The sequence below is a fragment of the Leptonychotes weddellii genome, chromosome 11 (assembly GCF_054177405.1).
Source record: "Leptonychotes weddellii isolate Sample4059 chromosome 11, ASM5417740v2, whole genome shotgun sequence".
Classification (NCBI taxonomy): domain Eukaryota; kingdom Metazoa; phylum Chordata; class Mammalia; order Carnivora; family Phocidae; genus Leptonychotes; species Leptonychotes weddellii.
Window position 1 is genome coordinate 93,940,737 of NC_138379.1, and position 18,089 is coordinate 93,958,825.

Below are 18,089 nucleotides of genomic sequence, written 5' to 3' on the forward strand. Positions count from 1 at the left end.
GCAGGCTTGCTCAGGCCCAGAGCGGCAGGCCCCTCCCCAGAAGACAAACGGAAACCCCTGCCCACACCACGTCTCCCAACCAGGGAGTTCTGCAAGGCCTCAGTTCTGGTGGAGTTGGTGTCAGGTCTCATTTCACAAGCAGACCAGCGCACACCTCATTAAAACTCGCCACATTCAGGCCAGGGACCAAACACTGTCCACAGAGGGCAAGGAGGGCCCCTGCAGACCACTGGCCCGAAGGACAGAGCGGCCAAACCACAGCAGCAGAGTGCATGCAGCACACATCTGAGACGCTCCCTGAAGCACCAGGCCCTGGGCACTGCAGACCTCTTCTTCATACTCTCAGGACGGGTCATATAACAGGCTTTTCTAACACAGAGAGAAGGAAGAGACACAGGCAAGATGCCAAGACAGAGGAATTTCTCCCAAATCAAAGAAAAGGGCAAAGCTACAGGCAAAGATCTAAGCCAAACTGATATAAGTAACATGCCTGGAGAATTTAAAGCAACGATTGTGAGGATACTCGCTGGGCTTGAGAAATGAATGGAAGACTTCAGGGAGGCCCTTACCGCAGAGATAAGAGAATAAAACAGAATCAGTCAGAGATGAAGAATGTACTAACTGATCATGGAAACAGGATTGATGCAAAGAACAGCAGGCTAGAAGAAGCAGAGGAACGAATTAGTGATCCAGAAGACAAAATAATGGAACATAATGACAATGAACAAAAGAGAAAGAAGAATTATGGAACGTGAGAACACACACTCAGCGACTCCATCAAACATCATAACGTTCGTATGACAGGAGTCCCAGGAGGAGAAGAGGAAAGGGGGCAGAAGGTTTATGTAAGGAAATAATAGCAGACAACTTTCCTAATCTGGGGAAGGAAATGGACATCCAGATCCAGAAGGCACAGAGAATTCCCATCAAAATCAACAAAAGCAGGCCAACACCAAGACATACTGTAGGAAAATTTGCAAACCACAGTGACAAAGAGTCTTAAAAGCAACAAGACAAAAGAAGTCCTTAACTTACAAGGGAAGACCCATAAGACTAGCTGCAGATCTCCCCACGGACACTTGGCGGGCCAGAAGGGAGTGGCATGATGTATTATTCAACGTGCTGAATGGGAAAAATCTGCAGCCAAGAATACTCTACCCAGCAAGGCTGTCATTCAGAATAGAAGGAGAGATGAAGTTTCCCAAACAAAAAAACTAAAGGAGTTCATGACCACTAAATCAGCCCTACAAGAAATATTAAAAGGGACTCTGTGAGTGGAAAGGAGAGACCAAAAGTAACAAAGACAAAGGATCAGAGAAAATCTCCAGAAACAAGGACAAAACAAGTAATAAAACTGCAGTAAATACATATCTGTAAATAATTATTTTGAATGTAAATGGACTAAACACTCTAATCAAAAGACACAGGGTATCAGAATGGATAAAAAAGTAAGACCCATCTATGTGCTGCCTATAAGGGACTCATTTTAGAACTAAAGACACCAGCAGATTGAAAGTGAGGGGATGGAGAACCACCTCTCATGCTAATGGACATCAAAACAAAGTCAGACTGGCAATACTTACATCAGACAAACCAGACTTCTTTGTTCTTGTATTGTTTTTGTCCTGCTTTGGTATCGGAGTAATACTGGCCTCATGGAATGATTCTGAATGTGTTCCCTCTATTCCATTATTTGTAAGATTTTGATAGAGATTGACATTATTTCCTTTATATGTTTGGTAGAATTCACCAATGTAACCATGTGGTCTTGGGATTTTCTGTGCTAGGAGATTTCCAATTCCTAATTCACCTTTCATTCTTCTCATTGGTCTAAGAAAATTTCCTATTTCTTGGATTCACAATTCATGATTCAATCATGGTAATTTGTGCATTTCCTAAGTTATCTGATTTGTTGGTATATAATTGTTTTTAGTAATCTGTTATCACACTACGTATTTCTGTGGTTATCTGTTGTACCGTTTTCTCTCGCATTTCTCATTTTGACTTTCAGTCTTCTTTTTCTTAATGTAGTTAAAGCACTGCCAATTTTGTTTATTTTTTTGGAAAAACTGGTCGTTACTTCCAACGTTGTATTATTGTTTATTTTGGTCACTATTTCATTATTTCTGATTTTTCTTTGTTATTTCTTTCCTGTACTAATTTCAGCTAAGTTTTTTCTTTTTGTAGTTCCTTGTGATTGTATAATGTTAAGTTTTTTATTTGGAATTTTTTTCTTCATACAAGCATTTATAGCATAAATTTCACTCTAACATATGCTTTTGCTGTATCCCACAGGTTTTGCTTTGAGATATATTTTGATTTGCTGTTTGATTTCTTATTTGGCCTACTGCTTGTGCAGTAGTATGCTGTTTAATATTTATATATTAAATATTTAATATTTACATTGTAGATTTTCCAGCTCTTTTTTTATTGTTGATCTTTAGTTTCATACCACTGTGGTTGGAAGATATACTTGGTATAATTTCAGTCTTCTTAAATTTGTAATATTTGTTATGTCTCTTTTTATGTGATTTAACCAGGGGATTCTTCTGTGTATACTTAAAAAACTGTGTATTCTATTTTTCTTGGATGGAATGTTTTTTATAGATCTTTTAGAACAATGTATTCTGAAGTATGCTTTAAGTAAAAAATGTTCTTGGTGAAAGCATATCAGAGGAGATGGGCTCCTGGGTGGCTCAGTCAGTGAAGCGCCTGCCTTCAGCTCAGGTCATGATCCCAGGGTCCTGGGATCGAGTCCTGCATCGGGCTCCCTGCTCCACAGGGAGCCTGCCTTTCTCTCTGGTGGGGGGAAGAAGGGGGGAATCGAACTAGTTCAAGAAAAACCCACCAACCAACCAAAACAAAACAAAACAAGAGACAGCACTTTAACAAAGTCAACATAACAGAGTATTTCTAGAAGGAGTAAGCGGCCAACAGTGTCAAATCCTAAGCTGGTGGTCCCAGAAGGCCTAGTCCAATGGGATTTCTAGAGAGTGCCACACTTTCCCTTGAGTCATTTTCGTTCCTGCTGTCCCCCTGGTAACCTACACAACTACGGGAGGAACAGGCTGCACTCAAATGCACACATACAGAAACATTCTGCTTGAAGATGAACTCACATCATGGCCCTGTACGTCTACATCACTGACCCTCAGCCAGCTCAAAGTGCACGGCTACTGCCCTCCTGTTTTCTTTTTCTAACACATACAGTACACTGCTGATTTTCCGTGTTTTAAAGGAAGCCTCTCTCTGACGGCCGTGCCCCCGGTGCCCCCAGCCAACCTGTGCATTCCAGCGCTTGTGCTCTCTATTGAGCTGACTGATCAGGACCTCCGCGGCTTGGATTGTCTCCTGCGCTCTGCTCACTTCAGCTTCCAGTTTGGCGGCTTCTGACGTCCTGCTCTGGAATCTGTGAAAACGTCAACATCAATTAAAGGCAAAGGGATTTAAGAGAGATGACTGAAGGAGCCTTAGTAAGTGAGCTTTTCTCTATGTTAATGGTAATACTGATAATATTTGTGTTCAGGATGGCACGAACGCAGCAGACACAGCAGGGTGCAGATGTGAAAGGCAGGGCTGCTCAAGCACAAACTCCTCCCTGTGATGTTCAGGGCCCTGTGGGAGGTTCGACCCCCCCCCGCCCCCACCGCCTCCTCAGTTTTCCCTCATTCGAGCCTCCCATGTCAACCTCTGAAGGATAAACACGCTATCCTCTTCTGGATATCCTGCTTCTTCAGGACGTCCCACATGCCTGGAATACCTTCCAGCCCCTTTCTTACCCCACCCCCCAGCACTCTAACTCCTTCAAATATCTACCTATCAAAAATGTAAAGAAAATTTTAAAACTCACTTCAAATATCCAACCCATTACATATATTCTTTCCCTATGTGCCCACTTGCCCAAGTTTATAACCATCCTTTTAAATTATTTTCCTTAAAAAATACTTGTACAAATTATTTTATTAAATAAAATAGTAATATTCCAGCTGATTACCTAGTCCTTCAATAAATACATAAGTACTTATAAAACGCCCAGGATTGTGCTAAGCATCAAAAACAAAACAATAAACAGCAACAAAAAATCATGTCATGTAATCCTCAAAACAACAGCTCAAAATAAGTGTTATGATTCTCACGTTCCAAACAGATTTTCTTACAGGTTTCACCAGTAATCAGTAGAGGATCTAAAATCCACCCACGTATGGGTGCATCTGACACTATGTTCCATGCAATTTACAGTGCATCTTATTGCCTCTCTAAGCGCTCAATTCCTTCTCCTACACATGGGAGTAGAACTCAGTTTTCCAGTATGGTAGCCACCAGCCACAAGTGGCGATTTAAATTTAAATTAACTAAAAGTAAACAAAATCTGAAATTCAATTCCTCAGTTACATTACCCACATTTCAAGGGCTGGTGGCCACCACGCTGGATGGTGCAGACTACAGAACTCCCATCGTGTCATCAGCTCCGCTCGAGACCTGGAAGTAGAGACCACACCTACTCACCTCAGCAACTCATACTACGTACATGGTTCTGCCGTAAGTATTTGCTGAATCAAGTTAACTTGAATGTTTCTGTATAAATTATACTAAAATGGCAAATGTCTCAATTCTGTCAAGTTAGAATTTAAATATTGATAGATCATATTTATTTTTCAACTACTTTTTTCTTTGTACATATATAAGAAAATAAGATTGTCACTCACAATCTAGGGTCAATTAAACCTTAATTAAGAATCAAGTAAATGGCTATTAACCGGCATTGATTCATTCTTGATAATCACTCTAAACTGGAAAATGCCATTCTGTTTTACTTAAAATTCAAAGTTAATTCTGAAGGTTTTTTTAAACAATATTGACAGTATGGCACAGTGATTAAGAACAGGAACTTTATAGAGTGAGACAAATCTATGGTCTAGTGCTAACTTTGTCAGTTACTAACTGTTCAACGTAGGAAAATAAACCTTCCTAATGTGCAGGATGAAAATACCCACCTCTCTGGGTTTACGTGAAGTACTAAAACTGACACGTATGTGAAGTGCCCAGCACGACAGATCACACGTGTACACCATATGTGAACCACCCAATAAATACCGAGCACTTGCTGAACAGTAAGCACCAATTCTCAGCATAGGACACTGAAAGGAATAAATACTTTCCTCACGCTTCTCTAATTATATCTAGAAGAAAATGATGACGTTTCTTTCCTGTATCTATAACATACAAAAAAATTCAGAAATATTGAAATGACTGGACTTATGGGTTTGAGGCATTTTTTTTTCTCTATAAGTAAATATATGTAAATATAAACAAGATCATTATTTCCTGTATGGGGAAAAAAATAATAGTTTTCAGTCTGATGAATTTATTTCTTGGTACAGTAATTTATATTTCTTCCATAAAAAAAAGATGGAAAATGGAACACACCACTTGAAAAAAAGTATGTATTTAGAAAAGCTGGAGTCTTACAAAACTAGAAGCAAATGATAACATAGCACAGTGTTTAATCACATATGCTCTAGCTTTCCAATTTTCACGATTTTTAAAGGGACATGGTCCCACATTTGCTATGATTCCCACACCAGTATTTTCCACCCTATACTCTACAGCAATCACATGAAGCCAGAGGTTAAGGAAAGGTTTTATGATTAATAATATTCATAAATGGTCCTGAAATTTAAGTACGATATTGCATAAAGGAGTATGTTTTTAAACATTCAAAGTACAAAACTAAAAGGACACAATAGTCTTAATGTGATCCTGCGCCTCAGGCAGATTACAGAACAGGTCACGTGAAGCAAGTCTGGATATCACGGAAATGCAGACGCCAAATGTAAGGACCTTGGGCATGAACCTACTACATTCTCTCCCTCTTGCGCGAGTCTCCCGTGGCTCAGGAGTAGACACAGGGACAGCTCCACAAGGGAGACTTCAACTGTGTTTGTTCCTACCAAAATCACTGTTTAAAAAAGGAATACCTTCTATATTATTTCATATGCTTCCCTATTTTAGAGTGATAAATCACTAAAGAAAGTGAAAATAATGATTATAAGATTTTCAAAACTGAAACCTTAGTTTTCAAATATCCAAAATACATTTTTTTTTTTCAAAATACATTTTAAACTTAACTTACTTCTCTTTGAGTTCTGATACTTTCTGGCCAACAGAATTTAGAAGCTCCTCTAGTTTCCTTTTTCTGTCTTCAGTTTTCTTCAAATTTCTAAAATATAATTCCATTTTATAAAAGTTATTCTATTTTATATACCAACAACAGCAGAAACAACCCCTTCTATCCCTTCTAAAGCCCTACCAAATGAAACCAAGGGAATTAAAAAAAAAAAAAAAAAAGATATTCATGCACAAAGATAAAGAGAATGAAAGAGAAAAGGACTGCACTGGAGTGACTTTAATAAAATTTTGAAAGGTGGTAAGTGACATAATGGAATGCAAAATGCTAAAAGTTGAGGGGCTGCAGGAAGAAAAGCCAAAGAATTCCCAATGCTCAGGAACTGAGGACAACAGGTCCTCTGAAGATAACAGAGCTGAATACAGAAAGTTTTCCAATAGTTGATATAATCAATCCATCAACCTCAGATTCCTTCCCACACTGAGAATGGACTATCCTCTTAACACATCCCTGAAGGTCAAGCTTAGAACCCTCACCCACCCCCACCCATACCCTAGGCAGAAAGTAGGAAGATTCTTCTAGAGAAGACTAGACTTACCTCCTCCCCGCAAAATTACCCACAACATCTGAGAGACTGCCGTCAAATGACCATCTCCCACTGCTGCGAATCTGTGCTTTGCACAAACTGACTAAAGGATTTGTCAAAACACAGACTCCAAGGCCTCACACCCTGGCACTCCCAGCATCTCTGACTCAGTAAGCGTGGACAGAGCTCAAAAATGGGGGCTCTTCCCAAGTTCCCAGGGGACGCTGATGCTGCTAGCTTGGGGATCCCACTTCGAGAACTACTGCAATAGAATAAGGCCTTCAAAATTGTGAGATTTAAACTACTTCTCACCTAGTATTGTAAACCCAGGTAATTTTAGACGGGCAAGATGTCAAAACATTTTTCATCCTATATACCCTTTCTAATGTGGAGGATGTGTTCTAGAAAAATGAAGGACTAAATTAAGAAAGAGAAGGACCCGAAACAAAAGAATACAATCAGAAAAGAGAAAGAGATGAAGATAGTCGCCGGAACCGTGGTGAAGAGAAGCCTGAAGAGAATAGCTGTTAGCAGCAGGCCTGGGGAAGACGGACCCACATTAGAACAGGAGGACAAAAGGCTCTAGGAGGGATAATAGTAAGAAAGAATACATAAAACACAGAGATTCTGAATATGGTTTAGGGTCTGTTTTAAGGCTGTGGATAAATATGTGATATGTCAACAGAAAAAAAATAATCAATTTTAAAAATGAGGAAATTATTGATATTAAGAAAAAACAAAAAGATGTACAAGAAAGGAAATATACCCATAAGATACGGTACGTCTCAACTGTGGAAAATACTTATATACTCAAAATAATATAAACATTTAATATTATTCATTACACAAAAATATGTGGCAAATTAACACAAAAATTTCACATAAGTATATTGAGAAAAAGAAGTTTAGGCAGCTAACAGTCTCCTTGTCCAGGGTAAGAAGAGATGAGGTCACACACAGATCAATCGAGAACATAACATGCCTCTCCTGCGCATAGAACCAATGCTGACTTAGGAACAACCACCAACTAAAAGTAAATGTTAAACTGTCCCCCTACCTGCCCAGACCATGTGTTATAAAATATATACAACACATTTCCTAGAACTTAGAAGGAGGAAACAAATTTAAAAGCCCTAACTTTCCAAAACCTACTTTTTTGTACCTTAATATTACTCATTCACAAAATTTAACTCTTTGTAAAAGAACTTCTACCAATTTATCCTTCCAACAACATAATAATGGTGGGGGGAAAAAATGAGTTGGTTCTGCTCTCCAACTTCTTTTAACTGCATTTTCTTTTGATCTGTTTAATTTAATTTTATTTAACTGACTCATGTTATATGTTTTAATGCTGTCAGCTGCCTTTTTAGGTATAAACAAGAAATATAACCTAGATAAACCCCAATAACTAAGTCATTAAATTGGTGCAAATAAACAAAGGTTAGACTTCTTTATATTCGGTATCTCACTCACGATTCTAATCCCGCTTGCTCAGTTTCCAGAGGCTGAATGCGCTCCAGGACGTGGGAGTACTGGACGTTTGCTCTGACCCACGCAGCCAGAGGGGCGGCTGCCGTGCTGGCCCGCTTCGCATTCTGAAACATCCATCTCAAGTTAGCCAGCACCCTAACTCCACTTCAAACAAAAGCAAAGGTAATCCTGGTCTATTTTGCTTAAGCATTTAATAATTTATCCCCCCAAATGAAGTTTTTGGTTGATAGTTAAATAACAATAGTGTGAATTGTTATTTTCATTAAGATAACCTTGAACTTTTGCTTCCAAATAAATATTTGGAAGCACATAAATATTTAATAAAATGATATTTTATTGACCTAAACACTCCATCAGCTACATTTATAATGAATATATATCTGTCCACAATGATGTTCAGGCATCAGTTCTTCTCTTCTGTCCATGGGACACATCCTTATTGGATAAAAGCAACCCTGAAACCATGTTACCAACATCAGAGATGATGCACAAAACATTCTGTATAAGAGATCTAAAAAAAATCCCAGCATCATGGAATTTAAACTGTTCACTGAAATGAGATACAAGTGTCCTCAGGCAAGTATCTGTTATTATATGACAAATATGCAGGAAGGAAGAAAGGCAGACCAGGCAGGCGGGAAGTTCAGAAATGACAGACTGATACTAAGATGCAAACATGTTGCACGTACGACACTGACTGTGCTCTCCAGACCCACCTTGATTCCCGCCCACCTGTCTGCCGCTCGAGGCTTCTGACACACAAGCCCTACGGCCCACTATTATCGTTTACTCTTAGTCTTTAGGCAGTGTAAATAATCGACAATGAAAAGCCATCATGTTTTAACAAGCAGAATATTACAGAGCATGGGAAGGGGATTGATGGCGTAGCTGTTAAAAATTACCTTTGAATCAAAAGATCCCTTATTTTTATAAAGAAGTTCTTCAACGCTCTCTCTTATTTCCTTGGGAATATTTCGTGCATCAAAAGTTGCTATGTCTTCTCTTACACCTCTTTTTGCAAGGAAACTAAAATTAAAACATTACTTCAAATGAGGCTAAATAAAATTTGCCATTTCTGACAATAACATCGATTTAACAAAATGGTGTATGCAGTACTTTTCATCCACTAGTTAACAAAACATAGGGTCCTGAAGTATCCCAGCTGCTCATGTGCTGCCCGTCACTTTGTAAAGACCACAAGGGTGAACTCCAGAGAGAGGCCCCGCAGTTCCTCGCCTCCTGTCGATAATGTGCAGCGGTGAAGGGCACGCTTCACAGTCCTCGGATTCTACCCACATCCCTTTCTGTGAACTGCTCTGTGCTCGTCTGTTCTAGGATAGGTCAGAAAATTTCCTGACTCCGTTCTAAGAAAGGGACTCCCAAGTGTTCCTCAACCTGCACCTCCCTTGCCACCTCTGGATAGGAAAGGACTCCACCATGACCCCCAGTCCCAGTGTGGATCTGAGTGTGGGCACAAACCACAACACCGTCACCAGAACGTGAAAGCTGAAGCCACGCGGCTGCATGTTTCGTTAACACCCGGCCTTTTCTCTCCCGATGCGTGTCTTGTATTATTTACAGGGCTCCTGCCCTCGCTGCTTCGGCCCTTGTCTGACTCCACCAAGAGTGCAAGACTCTGAGGAGAGCGACAGTATTTCCTTCATCAGTAAATCACAGGAAACACAATGCTCTATACCGTGGGCGGGCCAAATAAATGATGGCATTTATTGAGATGTTCTTCAAGGTTTTAGGCATTCTTTTTTTCCCTCTGTGGATACTTATATCACACGTTATGGAGAAAGGAAAATACAGATCTTGATATAGGATCACACAGAGTATCTTGAAATATTACAGCAAAATGTGTAACTAGGTAATTAATGAAGCACAGTTTGAAAAACAATGTAAGAAGTATTTAAAAATATGAAAGAGAGGCGCCTGGCTGGCTCAGTCAGTACAGCATGTGACTCTTGATCGTGGGGTTGTGGGTTCAAGCCCCATGCTGGTTGTAGAGATTACTTAAAAATAAAATCTAAATCAATCAATCAATCAATCAATGTGTACTGCACCGGTGAAATAATAACATTTTTCACAAATTCAAAAACTTACCTTTTCATGCTCACCCAAGATGTATCAAAGATACCCATCAACCTTAAAACGCCCTCAAGAATATCTCTGATGACATCAGGTGGCATACGCAGTGAGCGAATTTCTGAAAGAGATTCTGGCTTAATGTTTCCAACTGCTAGTTTAGCTTCATTGACTAGAGGCTAAAAAGACAAAGAGCATTTTTACTTTCAAAAAATATATATGTAAAAATCACTAACTCTAGAAGTTACTGAATATTTGTCATTTTATTAAAAATAACTCGTTATTAATATCCTTTCTCTTCAAATTATCAAAATGCTTTGAAACACACAAAATACAAAATCTTCAAATTCTTACCACCATAACTGCAAGAGTCTAATTTAGAAAAAATCCCATTTGTTTTGAGACAATTTGCCATTTTCAAGAGGCTCCTTATATTCTATGACTAGCTGGCTAATAACCTAGTGAGGAGCCAAAAAAGAGCCTGAGAGTTTGACTTAATTTCCCTACAACACATTTTTCTCCTCGACACTCAAACAACATGGCTCACAGGAACGCGGATGGTTTCTGATGACCTCCCTTCTCCCGGCCGACCTTGCTTCCTGTGTCTCTTCCATGAAGACCATTCAGTTGGAACCCATGCTTGCTAATACTGCTAGAACTCCCAGACACAGCCGGGAGTCAGACGACGCTCTGCTGTAGCCTACCTGCACCTCCTTTAATTCATCGTCAATTTTGTTTTTTCTTTCTTCAATTTTAACAACTTCTTCTGCTATTTTGTGCTTCAGTCTTTCAAGTTCTGTCTTTTGCTCACTAGCATCCTAGAGGAATATTTAAATGGTATTCCAATTAATTTTCATGCACTTGATATTTTAAAGCATGATATCAAAAATATAAATTATTTTAAAATAACATCTTCTATTAAATGTTTTCCTAATGTTAACTGACATGAAAGTTTCTAAGATGCCTGGGAAATGAATGTTATAATTTACTACGTATTTACTATCAGGAAGTTTCTATGCTTTATTTGCTTTAATGTTTCCAAATAGCAAAGCAATAAATGCTTATTATATAAAAACCAAGCAACTCAGAATTGCAAAACTTAGAAAATTATCATAATATACATTTAACACTTGGAATAAATAATTCAGAGAGGTTGGTACTACTATGCTCATCTCATAAATGAACAAACTAAAGTCTTCTATAATTTTTTTTTTTTAAAGATTTTATTTATTTATTTGAGAGAGAGGATGAGAGGAGAGAGAGAGCACATGAGAGGGGGAAGGGTCAGAGGGAGAAGCAGACTCCCTGCTGAGCAGAGAGCCCGATGCGGGACTCGATCCCGGGACTCCAGGATCATGACCTGAGCCGAAGGCAGTCGCTTAACCAACTGAGCCACCCAGGCGCCCTAAAGTCTTCTATAATTCTAACAGTAAAGACTAACAACTCTTAGAGACTACAGTGTATTAGAAGTTTGTGTTTCTACACTTCAGACAAAAACTGAGATCATGATACAATATGATGGTAAATAAATCAACAAAAATCAGTACAGATTCAAAGAACAGTAAATTATATACTAATAACACGTGAACTCTCTGTTCATGCATGCAAGTATCAAGGATCCCACATATGGAAGGAGGAAATTTGTCAAGAAATCTTTCAAGAGTCCTTACATAAGCGGTTCTCAACCACATTCTGATCACCCAGGGAGCTTAAGAACAAATACCTGGTGCTCTGTTGCCAAGTACATCGAAATACTTCATCTGGGTGCAGGCAGGGCGCAGAAAGATCTAAAGACGCACCAGGTGGCTCCAATCTGGAGCCGAAGCTGAGACTCAGGGCACCGGCCAACTCCTCCACAGTCCCACCCTGAACTCCCTTACATGTCAGTGCAACTGGAACCGTGGGCTCCTCAGAAGGGAACTCACATGGTGTTCCATCACACACGCAAACATCCTCCAAGGCCCAGCACGCGTGTTGTTCTGCCACCTGGAAGTGAGCCCTACTCCAGGATTTTACAGTATTTAATCTGTACTTTTCTCAAGTCACAGACCTGGAACTGCAAGCTTTGCAAGTTCACACAGTTTGATATTTAGCTCTCTCTCCAGACTATACTTTGTTATAAAATAATGAACAGAAATGTCTACTTAGAGTTAAGCAAAATTACTAGCATACAAGATACCCAGCGACTCTTCTGTGTCTCAGCTAGGCAAGACAGCTAGCTACCGTCATAGAAAACCCTTCTGCGGGGGGCCGACCACAGGGAGCACAGCCGTCCGAGTACAACTGCAGCTCGCCAGTCTGAGGGCACGTGGGCACACGCACTGCTCAATGGTCTCCTTTCATCAACAGCATTATCCTTCACACAGCCTTCACTTGTTTCATATTTCAAATTACTCTTCAAAGGTAAGGAGGTGACAGGTATTTTTTAATAATAAAAATGGCTGTCTGCTTTACATAAATCTTTATAGTAATTTGTTTCCAAAATACCTTGAGGAAAAAGTGATGCTAAAGTTTTATAGTATGAAAATTACATTTGATTTTCTATTACACTACTTACCAGGTCAGGTACTCAATAAAATTATCCTGGAAACACTGAATGTGTACATAACCATTATGTATCTGGAAACGTTACTGCTTTTGAAAGTTTCCCAAATGCCAATGGAATTATTTTGGCATATCAGGGGAAATCTTGATTATGTCATTCAAGTCAGTCTAGATAATCCTCCTGTGAAGCTCACAGTCCTTAAGAACCCTACCCACACTCAGATTTCCAATGAAGACGACCAAACTCCCAAAGAAAGCTTCTTTTGTGAATAAGAATAAAACAATCAAGTATGAAAAAGTACATAAGAAAATAGAGTGGGAAATAGAAGATTTCATAAAGTACCCTCCGAGGGCTAAGGAGAGATGAGGCAACAATGAAAGAGACCAATAAAAAGGGACGCTGCAGGGGCGCCTGGGTGGCTCAGTCGTTAAGCGTCTGCCTTCGGCTCAGGTCATGATCCCAGCGTCCTGGGATCGAGCCCCGCATCGGGCTCCCTGCTTGGCGGGAAGCCTGCTTCTCCCTCTCCCACTCCCCCTGCTTGTGTTCCTGCCCTTGCTATCTCTCTCTCTCTCTGTCAAATAAATAAATAAAATCTTTAAAAAAAAAAAAAAAAAAGGGACGCTGCCAAAAGGAAGCATCTCCTGAGAGATAACATCAGAGCAGGAATGAAAAGCTCAAGAGGTGAAATAGAAAATGAAGAATTTTTAAAGGAAGTAGAGCAAAAAGAGAAGGAAAAAGGTGAGAAAACATAAGAGAATCAGAGAAGCAGTCAGGGAAGTCCACAGTCCAAGTAACAAGCATCCAGGAAGGGAAGACAGAGACATGGAGGGAGGGGAGTATGGCCACACGCAGTAAGGACACTTCCCTGGACTGCGGAGAGAAGTGTCCTGGGGCAGAATCCACACGGTGTCCAACACAGTGAATGAAAGGAAACCTAAGCCAAGGCAGATCATGTCACCTTCAGAACAATGACTTCCACAAAGTCTCAAGAGAGGAAAAAAGAAAAAGATCACCTGCAAAGGATCAGAACTTAACAGAACTTGGGAGTGTTTCGGTCACGACAACAGAAGTTGGAAGAAAATGTCTGGAAACAAGGGGATTACATTTCTTGATGACTGACCATGCTGAGCATCTCTCTGTGTGTTTACTGGCCCTTCCTATGTCTTCTACCATGCAGTGTAGGAGGGTTCCCCTTTCTCCGCATCCTCGCCAACACCTGTTGTTTCTTGTGTTGTTGACACAACACAACATCTTCAAATCTTTTGCTCATTTTTAAATTAGACTTTTAGTTTTATTATTGTGTTCTAATGGTTTCTATATATTCTGGATACAAGTCATTTATCAGATTTATGTTTTGTAAATAATTTCTCCCAGTCTGTGACTTGCTTTTTAATTTTCTTCAGAACTTATTTCACAAAGGAGAAGTTTTTAATTTCGATAGGGTCCAATTTCATCCATTTTTCTTCTTCTTCTATTTTGGTATCACATCTAAAAAATCTTTGCCTCACCCAACATCATTTTCTCCTGTTTTCTTCCAAAGTTTTATAATTTTATGCTGTACATTTAGATCTAGGACCCATATTCAGTTAATTTTTATACAAGTTTAAGGTAAAGGTCTTGTTTATTTTTCTCTACATGGATATTTAAATACCATTTTTTAAAAAGACCATCCTTTCCCCATTTAATTGGCATTTTGTATAAAATCAATTCAAGTTTTAGTTTATTTCTGAACTTCATAGTGTTCCAATGATCTGTCTGATTATCACTACACCAGTATCACACTGCCTGGATCACTATAGCTCAATAGTCTTTTTTTTTTTTTTTTTAATATTTTATTTATTTACTTAGAGAGCAAGCAAGAGAGAGAGCGTGAGCAGGGGGAGCGACAGGCAGAGGGAGAGGAAGAAGCAGACTCCGCCCTGAGCAGGGAGCCCGATGCGGGGCTCGATCCAAGGACCCTGAGATCATGACCTGAGCCGAAGGCAGACGCTCAACCAAATGAGCCACCCAGGCATCCCTCAGTAGTAAGTCTTTAAATCATAATTCTTCCAACCTTATTATTTTATGAGTTTTTGTGCCACTTCCTTTTATTGAGATTTATACATTAGTCTATTAAATATTGAAGTTAACTTTAATTAAAAGAGGCATTAGACTTGCAGTAAGGTTAATAGTCACCAACATGGAGATGGACAAACATATATGAGATATAATCAAGAAGATAAACTTACAGAACTTAGTGATTCATGAAAGGTAGGGACTGAGAGAACATATGTCTAATATAATTTATAAGTTCTGTCTTGAACAATTAGCTATGTTGTCAACAACACAAGAAACAACAGGTGTCGGCGAGGATGCGGAGAAAGGGGAACCCTCCTACGCTGTTGGTGGGAATGCAAGCTGGTGCAGCCACTCTGGAAAACAGTGTGGAGGTGCCTCAAAAAGTTGAAAACAGAGCTACCATACGACCCAGGAATTGCATTACTGGGTATTTACCCAAAGGATATAAAAACACTAATTCAAAGGGGCACATGCACCCCAATGTGTACAGCAGCATTATCTACAATCGCCAAATTATGGAAGCAGCCCAAGTGTGCACCGATAAAGAAGATGTGGGATAGAATACACATACACACTGGAATGTGACCCAGCCATAAAGCTCAGAGACGTCTCAGAAGACACGTCTAGCAGATTATTGGGGATTTGAGTCTGAAGCTCAGATGAGAGAGTAGGGCTGAAGGACGAGGGAGATGGATGTCGCGGGGGTCAGCACAGAGCAGCCTGGGAGGGCACGCGGACACAGCGCCTGCGCGGACAAGAACGTCAAAGACGTCTCCTCTGAAAGGTTCGACTAAGGCAAGGCAATGGCAAAAAGTGGATAGAATCAAAATATTAAAGTATCATGAAAGTACAAGTAAAATGAATAAAGACTTATTTTGTAAATCTTGAGAATATTAAAGGCAGGAGAAAAAAACCCTTGGAGCCTGAAGGAGATAATTTTTTAAAAAATAAAAGGAAATCTCAACTTAACTAGCAGAGGGTAAACAAATAAAATCGCTTACAGACAAATCTATACCAACGTAAAATGTTATATATTTACAGGGTTTAGATATATTAGGATATGGTGAATTGAGAAGAATATAGCTATGATTTTAAAATAACATGGGAAAATACTATGCTTTTCCACAAAAGCTCAAGTACTTAATACCATCAGCCTGACTCAGCACAGACAAGCAGTATTTTTTAAATCCACGTAAGTAAAAATGTAAGTTTTCACAGTAATAATCAGGCAGATGTGGTCTCCCTACAGTCTGCATTTTCGTGCTCCCTCAAAGCGTTACCTGCATTGACACTGTGATCTCTTGCAGAGCAGCATCTGCTTCGTCTTGCTTAGTTTTAAGTAACACACTTTGTTCTCCAGCTTTTCTGTTCAGCTCGTCCACAAGAGCTTTAGCTTCATTCAGTTTAGACACACCAGCCTGTATCAATAAAATTAACCAACATTAAAAAAAAAGGAATTTTATACTCTTTATCCTGATGAACGGATAAAGAAGATGTGGGATATATATACAATGGGGTATCTTTAAGAAAGAGTCAAGGAAAAACCTAAGTGTGTACACATCAAACACTTGCAAGTGGACTTGGGTAGCTCCTTACTGCTAATTATAATGACTTATTCCACCATGTACCGATTAAGGTGTGGTACAAGACTCCACAGAGACATAAAAGAAAAACAGACTTTAAAGTGTCACAGTAAAGCCGAACAGATCAACACATACTTGGGAGCTTCAAGACCAGGATTTTTACCCACTGAAGTCTGTGGGAGAGAAAACAGAAAGCGAGGAAAAACTCGGCAAAGCTTTTCCACTTCTCAGTCTCCCTGACTACGTAAAAGGACTCAAGGCCTACTCTTGGGTGGACGTCTGACCCTGCGCTGGCCATTACTGCACCCCATCCCACTACCCGTGAGTAATCCAAGGAATGAACACGAAAATACTCCCCCTCTCCTATAATATGAGTTGGGTTTTTGTCACCTAACAAATGAGAAGATTTCGGGAGACAGTAGTGGCAAAAAGCAATATAACCAGTATTTACTGAGCACCCAACAGAGAGGACAGCATCATGCTGGTTCTTTATCTAACTGACCCAATTAAGTTGCAGGTCAACAAGTCTATGTAATTTACCCAAAGCACCCCAGACAACTAAATCAAGAAAATGACCTTCCCAAAGCAAGTATAGTTAGTGGCTTGCTCTGAATGAAAGAGGGGTAAAGATAACTTTGTCAATGATTAGGGTGGATCCTACTTATGACACTAACAGAGAGACACTACGACTTTGGAGAGGAAATGCCCTCCGACAGCTTCCGAGGCTGGCATTTTAATGCCACATTGAAGTTGAAGCTCTGTAACTACAGAAATGGAGAAAGACAACTGTGGAGAATGTACTGACATAGATAAAAGTATTATTTTATAAGGTATAATTTTAATTTTAAAGGTTATTATAAAGCTTGATCTCAGATATTATGCTTCAATTAATAATAGACATTTCTGAATTTCTAAATACACTTTGATTTTAAAGAAACTTTTAAATATCACCATAAACTATCAAAAAAGCACATAAATACCATCCAGTGGAGAAAAAGAACAATTACTGAATCTAAATAAAAATTACAAAACCGTTAGTAAACCTATGAGCAATACGGGTAGGTGAGATTGTTTTAAGGCCTGTAATACCGTACTCATTCATACCAAATACATGCCACAGGCAATGGATTATAATATACATAAATCCTTGTACCCCACAGATCAGTAAAAGAATTTGAGATTACCAATACTGTACCTGCAAATGACTTTGTCTTTTTAGTAGTTCGTTTTTCTTGCTGCTACTGATGGAAGAATACACGCGTAAAAAGGTCATGTATCGGCTTGGGGTAGCACCATATGCTTTACAAGAGTCATGGATTAATAAAAATGATTTTAGAAAATCAGGATCAACTAGAAAGAGAAAACAAAATGATTTAACATATATATGATCTATTGCGAATTAGAGAAAATCATCTTAACTACATTTATTTCATACCAGATATTTCCACCTACAGAACTATAACTACGAGGTATCATCTCTGCATAAAGGTACATCTATTCGCAGCTCCCACGTTCCTTATGACTTTGAATTACTTAATTTCAGTGGTCTCTATCTGTCCACTGTGACATATTTGCTCTGAACACTTTTATTGCTGTAAGAGAGAGAAATCT

The 18,089-nt window shown here is 39.3% G+C and overlaps 1 protein-coding gene across 1 annotated transcript in view; it reads right to left on the reverse strand.

Moving 5' to 3' along the window:
- The window catches only part of DYNC2H1 (dynein cytoplasmic 2 heavy chain 1), a 260,672-nt gene that overhangs the window by 151,357 nt on the left and 91,226 nt on the right, over positions 1–18,089 (reverse strand). The window contains exons 54-61 of the mRNA XM_081797372.1: positions 17,674–17,828; positions 16,176–16,313; positions 10,997–11,110; positions 10,311–10,471; positions 9,107–9,230; positions 8,187–8,308; positions 6,134–6,220; positions 3,150–3,409 (exon numbers count right to left, since the gene is read on the reverse strand). Of these exons, the coding sequence (XP_081653498.1) occupies positions 3,150–3,409; positions 6,134–6,220; positions 8,187–8,308; positions 9,107–9,230; positions 10,311–10,471; positions 10,997–11,110; positions 16,176–16,313; positions 17,674–17,828 (1,161 nt within the window). The remainder of the gene's footprint in view (positions 1–3,149; positions 3,410–6,133; positions 6,221–8,186; positions 8,309–9,106; positions 9,231–10,310; positions 10,472–10,996; positions 11,111–16,175; positions 16,314–17,673; positions 17,829–18,089) is intronic.